Consider the following 12,283-nt stretch of genomic DNA (forward strand, 5'->3'; position numbering starts at 1 on the left):
AGTTACTCCTTAATCGTAGGTAAACTGTACGGGTCTATGAGATAAAAGATTCAGTATACAATATATATTTTACACATAAACATTATTCATTTGTCTATTTTTGCTATAATTTCATATACTTAATGGCTGAATCACATGAAAGCAAGAAATAACCACTAGGTATTATAATAAGTACGAAAGAACCTTAATTCATAAAAGCTGGCACAATAAAGAGCTAGATGAGTTACACAATCATTAACATTAACATTACACCATTACTGCCATACGGCACACATGAAAATATGTATGTCATACAAACAACGCTATACATAATAAATAAAATCATGGAATGTTATTATGATTTCCTCTTTTTGTTCATATATGGCATACGCCATAACAACAATCGGAATAGAAAGGACACGATACAAAAATAATGCTAAAATTCTCCATTACGATAAATTATAGCAAAAATACTTGTTTACTATATAGGCCAGAAAACAGTGAAAGTGGATACGCAGCATACTGGCAGCGAGCCTCGCCGTGGCGCCACCGCGTCGCGCCGTCGCCGCGCCCCTGGACCTTCCGTGTCGCCTTACATTACATCTGGAATAGGGACATACATTCATTTTAGGTACATATATTGAAAAAAGAAAAACTCGAACAGTCTCACGACTCTAACAAATTGATTGCCATTTGTTAGACTCGTTATAAATCTTCATTCATCTTAGACATTGGATAATGACTCTGTTCGAGGCTCTCGTAGCGTCAGGCGGATGTACATATTTTCCCGCTTACCCTCATTGCTGGTCTCTAAATGTGTGGAACCTTGAACGTGTGGACCGTATGGAGTACCGAGGCTATAGCAAATATAAATAATTGGTTTGCGGTTAGTCGATAAATCTGACTGAATGGGGTTAGTGGGATAACAAGAGACCCGTATCCGATCGTGTAAAAACTAATAAAATACTGTACTGGACAGGAGAAAATTTTGTATAATTTCATGTGACTATATTTTACCATTGACAAAATTGAATTGTTGTATATGATAATAATGATGAAGAAACTATTTTTTTCTAGATTATAGAGAATGTATGCATTACACCACAGAACATTATTAAAGAGGTTAGAACGGCTATCGCGCGCAGTTAGTATCGGAACCGGTGTCGCCGCTCGTTCCTCTCCACATTTCCACATTTCTCGCGCAACGGTAGTAAAGACTTGTGTGCCTGGTGACTGGACACGCCTCCTTTAGACAGATTTGATGTCTGGCTTCTTAATCTGAACGTTATTGTGGCGCAAAAAGCATGTTTACGTTTTTCGGTCAGCGCGGGCGAGCACTAGCATGCGAGCGTTTGCTCATAACCGGCGGCGACACGTACCCTGTTCGCATCACCATTCTACTTGTTCTGTGCATTACACGACATAATCCTGAGCACGCGAAAATGTACATTTTCTGCAGTTTAGTTATATTAATTTGTTTAAGTAAATTAACTAAAATGTGCTTTGGGTGAGTAAAACTCAGAGTCAGTGACAGCAATAAGTCATACCATTCACCGTTCATAAACGTTTGAAACCAACAATATTCAACAGTTGTTTGTTTAATTTCATGCAAAAGAGGGTTAATGCTTTGAACATTTTGTGCGGGATAGCACTTGGCAGTTGCACCAACCTCATTATGTGTCCACGGCGGGCTAGGCTAGTGCGCCGCGTCCGCGTAGAGCGTGGTGGCGATGTATGTGGTGGGCACGAAGCCCTCCTCGCGCGTGAGCTGGCGCCGCACGCGCGTCCAGCCGTCGCCCGCGTCCGTCTCCAGCACCAGCAGCCGCTCGCCGCACTCCATGCGCATCGTCGACCCCGTGCCATTTGCTGCACCAAATTAATATTATTGTTATAAAACCGGTCAAGTGCGAATCCAAGTGCACCATCAACAAAAAATAGAGCAAAACAAGCAAAAAAAACGGTCACCCATCCAAGTACTGACCCCGCCCGACGTTGCTTAACTTCGGTCAAAAATCACGTTTGTTGTATGGGAGCCCCACTTAAATCTTTATTTTATTCTGTATTTAGTATTTGTTGTTACAGCGGCATTATCTGTAAAAAATTCAACTGTCAAGCTATCACGGTTCGTGAGATACAGCCTGGTGACAGACAGACAGACGGACGGACGGACGGACGGACGGACAGCGGAGTCTTAGTAATAGGGTCCCGTTTTTACCCTTTGGGTACGGAACCCTAAAAATGGGAGCGTCAAGATGGCGGGTGGACCTCGGCGATTACAACCAATTATTTATAAACGCACTGTACCTTGTGTGTACATCAGTGTGCCTGTACAGGATGTGACACGAATAGTGGCGATACGTTTAAGCCTTAAGGTCATATGCGATATCGTGTTCTGATTAGGAAAAAGTAGAAAAAGAAATGTTTTTGCTAGTATAAGTTTCAAGCGTAGTCACATTATTGAGATCGTATTCTGGATAAAGAATATGATCGCGAGAGTCTTAAGGTCCACCCCGGTCTGTATGTGGGTATGTTGTAGTTAATTGCCATTACACGACTGCAGCGCCTTCCATTGTAATCTAGTAAACAACTACATTTAGTGTTTAACAGTAACTTCATGGATTACTGCGACATAATGCATAATATGCATATTGCTTGTATCAGCGATAAAATACATGTATATATACGCATAAGCGAATAGAATAATAGTAGTTTATGCAACAGTGATATAATAAGGGTTCTTAAAATTCAAGGGTCGAAGTTACAAAACGAGACGTAGTCGAGTTTTGTAAAAAAAGACCCGAGAATTTTAAGAACCAATTATGAGCTGTTGCATACATTACTTTTTCTATGACAGCTGCAGCAAAAAAAAAAAAAGAGTTATTATTAAAAAAAAAGAGTTATTATTTAAAAAAAATTGAGTTATTATTTAAAAAAAAAAAGAGTTATTATTGTAAATGAAAACATACCTCTTTCAATCAAGATGATCGGAACTTGTATCTTTAAAAAAAATAAAGCAGTTGTATTATACTCATAAGATGACTAGCAGTCATCTTATGAGCCTATAGACAAAGCATTCAAATGACATTGCTTTAGATATCACTGTCAGTCATTTAATTGACACATTTAAGTGCTGGAGTAGAAAAATGGGATTATTATACTGGACAACTAGCCTATCACTTCTAAACCTTCTCCAGTCACCCTACAAGCATCCTGATATTAGACCATCGTCCACAATCAAACATTTACAGCAGCTCACCTTCAAACGGATAGAGTGCCTTGCAGTACCCCAGCGGCTGTAGGTCCGGTTCGTAGTAGTAGTCGAAGTCGGACTCGTGATCTTGGTCGTGGTCGCCGTTGGCCTCGGCGTGCGCGGCGGCCAGCTCGCCGCCGAGGCCCGACTCGGGCGAGCCGCCGGCCGCGCGCCCGCCCGCGCCGCACACCGACCCGCCGCCCGCGCCGGCGCCCGTGCCCGTCGACACCGACGACTCGGACGCGGACCGCGACAGGGAACCGCTGTTTGAACCGATACTGAAAATTACACTCCTCCTTTAACTTGATCGCTTTTGTACGCTCAACCCATAGACTAGGAATCCTCTAGACTGAGTTTAGAGCAATTATTTCATGAAACCGATGCTGCCAAAAATACGGGGGTGGGGGGGACGAGGTGAGCGAATCCCGTGCCGTGATTGGTCCGTTCAAAGACACGGACCAATCACGGCACGGGATGACTCGAAGATGGAGTAAAACTACCGTATGAGTGGCAGAGGGGGTAGCGTTACTATGCTCAGTCTAGAGGATGTCTTGTCTGTGGCTCAACCACACTATTGAGTTCCATAATTCTTTATTGCAACCATGGTATTACAAGGTGTTCTTATGTTAGTTAGTAAATTCATGGACCCTACTAGGGCGTGGCAACATTAATAACTATTTAATCTAAGTATAACTAATATATAACATAATATTTCCAACAATACGCATAAAAATTAAAACAGTTAAGCACCGTCTAAAAGTAGAGCTTGAGCTAACTGTCCATAAACTCTTATAGAGTATATGGACATTCAATCATTAGGTATGATTTTAGTTTATTGACGAAGGTTGGGTAGTTCGTTATTATCTTTATATTCTGAGTATTTGGTTATACACCGTGAAATTTTAGTGGTTGTTTTCCCGCAACGAAATGATTCTGCTATCGATATACAGTCGATGTGTAATCTTTTTTTTAAATAATGTTAAGAAATGCCAGATTTATAAATGTGTCGAACGAAACTCGAAAGTGACCTAATACCAGTAGTAGCACTGCAGTAGTACCTACCTGATTCTTTTGAGTGAATGAAACAAAATAACCTAAAAAGTAGTTCCATTTATTTTTCCTTCACACATTTTACGTGCAGTTAGTTTGCAGATCCTTAAAAGTAAACATAACAAGTTAAGATCAAGCTTTTAATTATCAAAAACTTAAACACTTAAACTTCCCGATACCGCAATAATTGTTCGAACTGCAATCCGCCACGTTCAATACACAATCTGGCACGTTTAATTTGATTTTGTTTCAATGATATTAGTGTGTCTCTGTCACGTCTAATAACATCGAAAGCGTCGGTTATTGCCACTGTTAACGCTTCTCGATTTTCGTATTCCCGCTGGTACACTAGGCGCTTTAGCTCAGACCGCAAATAAAAGTCCAACGGAGTAAGGTCTGGGCTTCTCGCTGGCCAAGGCACGGGCCCAGCACGCCCAATCCAGCGCCGGGGAAACACGGCATCAAGGTGGGCCCGCACGGCGCGCTGATAGTGAGCCGGGCACCCGTCATGCTGGTAGTAAAGATCTGCTAACACTGCTAGCGGAACGTCGTCTAATAAGTCCGGGATAACGTTCTGTAACATCTCCAAATAACTTCCCCCGGTCAAGTTTCCAACTATGAAATGAGGGCCAATAACGTAGCCATTGACTATCTCAGCCTACACATTTACACTAAACCGCACTTGATGAGCACACTCGCAGATTACATGTGGGTTATTAAAAGCCCAAAAATGTTCGTTGTGCTGATTAAAAAGTCCCACTCGCGTAAATGTTGCTTCGTCCGTCCACAAATTGTTAGCATTCCTGTTATCGAGCAACCACCGACTGAAAGCTACCCTAGCTGGCCCATCGTTTTCGTGTAGGGCTTGCACTTTCCGAAAATGATAAGGATGTAGTCCCTCTCGGTTTAGCACTTTCCACACGTAGTATTGGTTTACGCCGAAAAAAGCCGCAGCCATACGTGTACTACGACGAGGATCTTGTTCGAAGTACTCGATGATCTCTTCGTCGAGTTCTGCATTGTAAACAGCCGGCCGACCTCTGCCCTGTGCATGTGCTGGCGTTTGAAACTGCCCGTGGTTAAGCAGCCGCTGTGTTGCGGCGACAATTGTTCGTCCGTGTGGAACTTGGGGGTTTAAAATCCCCCGAAGACGCAGCGATTGTAAATGGTCCGGTTCCGCGTAAAGTCGCCGAGCGGCGTGGGAGTCGTAGTTAGCCCTAGCGTACAGCTGCACCATCGCGACGTACTCTAAATTAGAATATTCGTAATGTCGATCCATTTTACTCATAGAATTAATATGACTAGAACAACTGTCAATCTTCAAAAGTGCGACCAAAAATGAAATGCAAGTGTGTGCGTAAATTGTCTATGTGAGATCGAAAATAGTGATGTCATGTTACAACATATTAATAATCTGTCGATGTTTGATTGCTTTATCGACTACTTTTTCAAATGTGTTATTTTAAACGTTAAAATTCTACGACATTATGACGTATAAATAACACTTGCACTGCGTGTACTATCAAAATCGTTGCAGACTTATCTTAATGTAACTCTTACTGTGTTGGAAAGTGAAGTTTAAATTTACCGCTAAACATGAGCACCTTCAAAAAGGTATAACAATCGTTATTATTTGAAGTCGGTTATAAAAGCTAATATCTTAATGATGTCTTGTGAAGAAATAATTACATAGCTATTAATATACCGACAAGTTATCGATACTGTCATATGAACATTTTGTCAAGCCCTAGCGTAAAGTAACAGGTTATGTTTTTACACAAAATATTTTAAATTATAGACTAATATGATAAAATATTAGCACACAAAGGAAGAAAAACTTATAATAAACTTTATAAACCGGCTTCTTACACTTTTTACGCTGTTATTTTGACAAAATATCGTTATGAAAATTTCGCTAGGAATATCATAAATCCTCTGAAATTTGTGTTTGCTTGGATTATTTGGCACTGTAACACTGAAATCCGGCACACTACAAGACGCAATCTTCACTGAATTACTTTATTTAATACTTTTCGTCCTAATCCGTGTATATTTTTCAATTTGAAAATTACTGTGATACGCTCTTGGCCGTCCGCGGCCGTCGTCAAAGTCAAAAGTGGTCACGTTTTCTCATTGGTAGTCTGACTCTTTCGCACTCATGGTATGTTCATATACGTGATGGCTTCCCTTTCGCACACTTCAGCTGTCTGTCAAGCGCGAGCGCGAAAATGACAAGTCTGTGATTTTACTAGAAATAGTAGTGATGACATTGACAGGATCTGTTATCACATTAGTTTAATAAGCGAAGAGGATGTAATTCGATTTACCAAAGTTGACACAACGTAATGGCAAGATCAAACTAATAAAAAGGTTTTATTTCAACTGTTAATCGTGAAGGAACAGTCTAAGTGAATTTTAATTTTGTTGTCAAACAGTAAAGCACTCTAGCCTGTTACACAGTTTAAAAAAGTAACATGTGCTTGTTTATTTGTTTATCTGTTTACAATATCGGGAACTGTCGTCGACTTAGTGTGTTACTATTGTTTTTCGCTTGTTCGAGTTTAGGATATTTTTTTGTAATTTTTTTTTTTTGGAAAACAGTTTATTAAACATTAAAACATTAAAACATTATTTATAAGTTTGTCTATCATAATTCGAAAGTACTACCGATAGCAAATCGCCCTGCCGCGGGAAAACCCCTTCGGCCGTGTACGTAACCGACCTTTCGTAACTGGTAACGAAGGAAGAAAAAATGATCTTTGTACGATACTGGTTTCGAATAAAGATCATTTTTTTCTCGTACGTAATCAGTCACCATCTTTCGAAGGTGGTTCGTAACCAGTTACATAGTAAGAATTAATTTTCTTCATACGATCCTTCGCCTAGACTAAGTAAGGACTAGATTACATAACGAAACTGACTGACTGACTGACATATGAACGCACAGCCCAAACTGCTAGTTCTAGAGATTCCAAATTTGGCACGTAGGTTCCTTATAAGGTCTAGGGGTGCACTAAGAAAGGATGTTTCAAAATTCACCCCCTAAGGGGGTGAAATGGGGGTTCAAAGTTTGTTTGGGGAAAACCTCATTTTTTAGTAGTCAGTACGCCGGCGAAGCCGCGGGAAAAAGCTAGTTAATTACAAAGAAAGGCTTAATAGATCTATATTATCATTTAATTATAATTTGGTGCACCTAGTACACTAGCAACTGTATAATGAATTAAAATAAATGCTTGGCGCATAATGTAATGATCCGTTTAAGGGCATAATTTAGTATCGTATTCCCGATTTAGGATCAACTCGTCACACCAAAATTTTGTTCTAACCGGTCATACTGCAGAAAGCAATAATATTTGTTTCAACCCGTCACAAGTAAATTTAGTTCTATTAAGTCACATAGTAATTTTGTAGCTATTGGTCACACTGAAAATCTGTTCCTATTCGTCATTCCGTCAATAAGTTCTAACTGGTCACAAGGAGGATACAGACTATAGAGTCTTCTTTTGAAACTCATTCATGGATATAACAGTTAGTCTAGTCTATAACAGTAAGGAGTTTGAAGAGGTTTCATATCAGTATGTTACCTACGCTCAATGATGATTAAAACATTTTGACTCAGTTACGTATGAGGAATAGATAGTCTTTTTTCGTAATTTCAAATAGAAAAATTCTTCTCTCGTAACTATGGTTACGTACGAAGAAAAAATAATCTTTATTCGAAACCAGTATCGTACAAAGATCATTTTTTCTTCCTTCGTTACCAGTTACGAAAGGTCGGTTACGTACACGGCCGAAGGGGGGAAAACAACCACTAAAATTTCACGGTGTATATTTTAATTGACATTGAATAGGGGCCTTTGTTAAACATTTCCAGATTAGCGGGGATTGCTTGGACTAGTTTGTTACGATGGCGTAGATTATGGATTGGCGGGTTAGGATTTTCGGGATTGTCGAATAAATTTTGATATTTTCGCACAAACTTGTTATCTAGATAATATCTAGTTCTAGATTATTATTACATATGAAGATTCGCTTGGCATTCATATGAGAGTCATTTCACAAATCAAAGGTCTCAAACATTGAATTACAAGTACAAATTATAGATTGTTTCTCCAAGCTAGCATAGATTGTATCAAAGCAATTGTTGTACGGTCAAGGAATTTAATTTCAGTACCATTTAATACCTTGTCACTATGACAATAGTATGAGGTCCCTAGCAACTTTCATATTGATGTTCACTATGACAATGACATGATTGGAAATGGTACTAAAATTAAATTCTTTGAACACACAAATTGATACAAAAATACACCTGCCCCAAAATACCTGCCCGGTTGATCAACTACTTCTTATTGTTTTTATTTCCGGTCAACCACGAAAAAATAATAGCATAGTACCAAATACAAGTTAATTTAAATATCACAAGACCAGTATTTTAAGGAACGGGGAACAAAAAAATCCCCTGTGGCCACGTAGTCCGACTGCTTTGTCCTACTAGTCGGACGACGTGGATTTATTTTTCCCGTTGGTTCGTCTATCGGACTGCATGGAATCGCAATTCCATGTCGTCCGAGTGATCGGTCTACCTGGTTTTTTTATTTCCTGTTAGATCGACTAATCGGGCTGCATGTATTCGCAATTACGCTTAGTTCGAGTGATCGGTCTACCTGGCCTTTTTTTCCTGTTAGATCGATTAATCGGACTAGAAACTTTCACCATAAAGTCATTATAATAAAAACAATTAAGTTCATATTTTTTTTATTGTTATATATATCTAACTGAATAATTTAACATAACAAAAAACAAACTGTGTTACCATAGGATAAACTTTGAAATAAAATACTTGAAGAAGAAGATGTTCGGCACCATCGGTTTGTTTACGTTGGTTTTACGACCAGGCAAATTATTTTAGATACAAATGCTTACAGATTTTGATATATATGTCGGTTTCTTTTTAGAGCGATTGGCTTGGAAAGGCTCGCTCTTTAAATGTTGATAGTATTCAATTTAGTGCGGTTAAAGAAAGTTTTTTTTTAAACAGAAAAGTTGTTTAGTTATGTTAAATTATTCAGTTAGATACAATAAAAAAATATGTTTTTTTTTTATTATAATGACTTTATGGTGAGACCCAATACCAATGAGTTTTTCGGAACTTATGTACGAAATATCATTTGATATTTACCAGTCGCTTTTCGGTGAAGGAAAACATCGTGAGGAAACCGGACTAATCCCAATACGGGCCTAGTTTACCCTCTGGGTTGGAAGGTCAGATGGCAGTCGCTTTCGTAAAAACTAGTGCCCACGCCAATTACTGGGATTAGTTGCCAAGCGGACCCCAGGCTCCCATGAGCCGTGGCAAAATGCCGGGATAACGCGAGGAAGATGATGAATGACTTTATGGTGAGAGTTTCTAGTCCGATTAATCGATTTAATAGGAAATAAGGCCAGGGGCCAGGTAGACCGATCACTCGAACTAAGCGGAATTGCGAATCCATGCAGGCCGATTAGTCGATCTAAGAGGAATTAAAACCGGCCAAGTGCGAGTCGGACTCGCGCACGGAGGGTTCCGCACCATCAACAAAAAATAGAGCAAAACAAGCAAAAAAAAACGGTCACCCATCCAAGTACTGACCCCGCCCGACGTTGCTTAACTTCGGTCAAAAATCACGTTTGTTGTATGGGCGCCCCACTTAAATCTTTATTTTATTGTTTTTAGTATTTGTTGTTATAGCGGCAACAGAAATACATCATCTGTGAAAATTTCAAATGTCTAGCTATCACGGTTCGTGAGATACAGCCTGGTGACAGACGGACGGACGGACGGACGGACGGACGGACAGCGGAGTCTTAGTAATAGGGTCCCGTTTTTACCCTTTGGGTACGGAACCCTAAAAAGGCCAGGTAGACCGATCACTCGGACGACATGGAATTGCGATTCCATGCAGTCCGATAGACGAACCAACGGGAAAAATAAATCCACGTCGTCCGACTAGTAGGACAAAGCAGTCGGACTACGTGGCCACAGGGAAAAAATCCACCCAAGGCCAGCCATACTTTTCATTAATATAATATACCTTCGTATGTTACTGTTCGATTTTATTATTTTATTCGTTACATAATAATTTACTTCGCTTCAGCATTTAATAATAGTTTATGGGAAATCACCACTTAAAATACATTCGCGTCAGTACAGTAAGTAAAGCAAAGCCAAATCGCTAAACAAATAAAATGCTTGCTAAACAACAATATAATTTATGTCAATAATAACACTTCGCTAAGCGCTTCAACTGATTGCTCGCTGGAAGCAAATTATATGCTCGGTAACAAACACAGAAACAGCAAATCATACATTACTAATTAGCAGTAGAAACCCAATCATTTTGCAACCTCGCAGAGCGTAGCTTAATTAACCTTTTGGACTTTTGCCAATGACCGATATATACGCACCGCAGGTCCAACGTCAAAAACGTATTAATCGGTCATAGACCACAGAGCAACATAGACTTAGGTGCATATGCATAAAGTTCAATTTTAGTTTTGACACTTCGGTGACGTGGCGTCTGAGAGACAGCTTTTGTGTTTGACACGGCGTCGAAAAGGTTAATAACACACAGTATATATATAATATTATTGCCTAAAATCTAGTCAACAGATCGACAAAGACATTTTAGATAAATATGCCCGTTTTCTTTAGTAACAAAGAATAAAATAAACCGTCTATTAACTTAATAGCAAAACATAGGGAATTATCTGGGTAGCCACATCAAGAACAAATAATTCGTAAGCAAATTACCACTCCAGTTAAACGATTGGTTTTTTGTCCGATATAAAAAGTGAATGTCAAGAATGTTAGTTTTACAGAGATGCAAGTAGCAACCAATATTTGTCTGGGGACTTTGATAATAAAGCACATTGGCCGTTTTCGATATAATATTTTTATTCACAAGAGCTGGCGCTGAATTTTTATGAAAATGTTGCCAATTCAGTATAAGTTTCGTACGATAACGGTCCATTTATTGAATTTAAAACATAACACAATAAATGGGCGAATCAACTTTTAGACCGACACTAATCTGTTCGTGACATTTAAACTTCAATCTAAAATTTCGCTTCTAAATAATACATTACTTTTGTGTTATTTTATATTATTGTACATTAAAATAAGCAATTTGCTCTCTGATAGACCTAATATTTACTTTTTATTTCATTTTAAACGTTTTAAATTTTTAAATTGATAACGTGTTTTTGGTAACTCCAGAGACATTTTTGATAACGCCAGAGACGCCAAAACAGTCGGCCTAAAGTTTTATTCGTGCAACTAACTATAATTTCTGCCTTTCAGGAAATTATTGATTAATAACCATGTGTGATATAACATAGCTCTTTATACATAGTTTACATAAGGAAAATACCAAGTGGCAAGACAATGATAATGATAAGTCTCGCGTGTCTGAATTCGCGCGAGTTTGGCCTTGATTACACATTGATTAGTGTTTATTGCGTGATCATACATTTGCTACTTGCGTTTAGTAACAAACGTATAACTCGCAAACAAGCCGTAAAGGCGCGATGCGCTTTCGTTTAGGGCCTGTTTATACATTGATTAGAAAGGTAGAGTGTGGTAAATGTGTTGGTAAAGTATATGAGTTGTATTACCTGGTGGGATGCTGGGGCGCGGGCGCGGCGCCGTTGGTCCGCGCGGCGGGGTTGAGCGGCGCGGCGCACACCTGGCTGTTGGCCTCCGCCAGCAGCTCCTCGAACTTGCGCAGCTGCGCGCGCAGCTTCTTCAGCTTGTCGCAGCACTCGTTCAGTTGCCCTGCCGATTATTCTCATCACAATGTGTGGGACAACATTCCAAATTATGTATTTGTTAATAGCTAAAGTACGATTCCCATCGAACGGGCGGAGTCGGCGCGCATTTATATTTGTATGGCCACAAGTCGGTCGGCTCCTCGCGGACTCGACCGGCTCCGGACGGACTCGCAAAATGCGCTCCGACGCGGC

At 39.7% G+C, this 12,283-nt stretch overlaps 1 protein-coding gene across 4 annotated transcripts in view; it reads right to left on the reverse strand.

The window, feature by feature from the left end:
* Positions 1 to 557: 557 nt before the first annotated feature.
* LOC134661099 (formin-binding protein 1-like) overlaps positions 558 to 12,283 on the reverse strand; it is a 96,010-nt gene continuing 84,284 nt past the window's right edge. For 2 of the 4 annotated variants that reach the window (XM_063517041.1, XM_063517040.1), the window contains exons 11-13: positions 11,936 to 12,095; positions 3,236 to 3,507; positions 1,649 to 1,845 (exon numbers count right to left, since the gene is read on the reverse strand). In XM_063517041.1, the coding sequence (XP_063373111.1) occupies positions 1,676 to 1,845; positions 3,236 to 3,507; positions 11,936 to 12,095 (602 nt within the window). In that variant the 3' untranslated portion in view covers positions 1,649 to 1,675. Of the gene's footprint in view, positions 571 to 1,648; positions 1,846 to 3,235; positions 3,508 to 11,935; positions 12,096 to 12,283 lie in introns of those variants that run through there. The other 2 variants (XM_063517037.1, XM_063517039.1) reach the window with 2 other exon arrangements.

The sequence above is a fragment of the Cydia amplana genome, chromosome Z (genome assembly GCF_948474715.1).
Source record: "Cydia amplana chromosome Z, ilCydAmpl1.1, whole genome shotgun sequence".
Taxonomy (NCBI): domain Eukaryota; kingdom Metazoa; phylum Arthropoda; class Insecta; order Lepidoptera; family Tortricidae; genus Cydia; species Cydia amplana.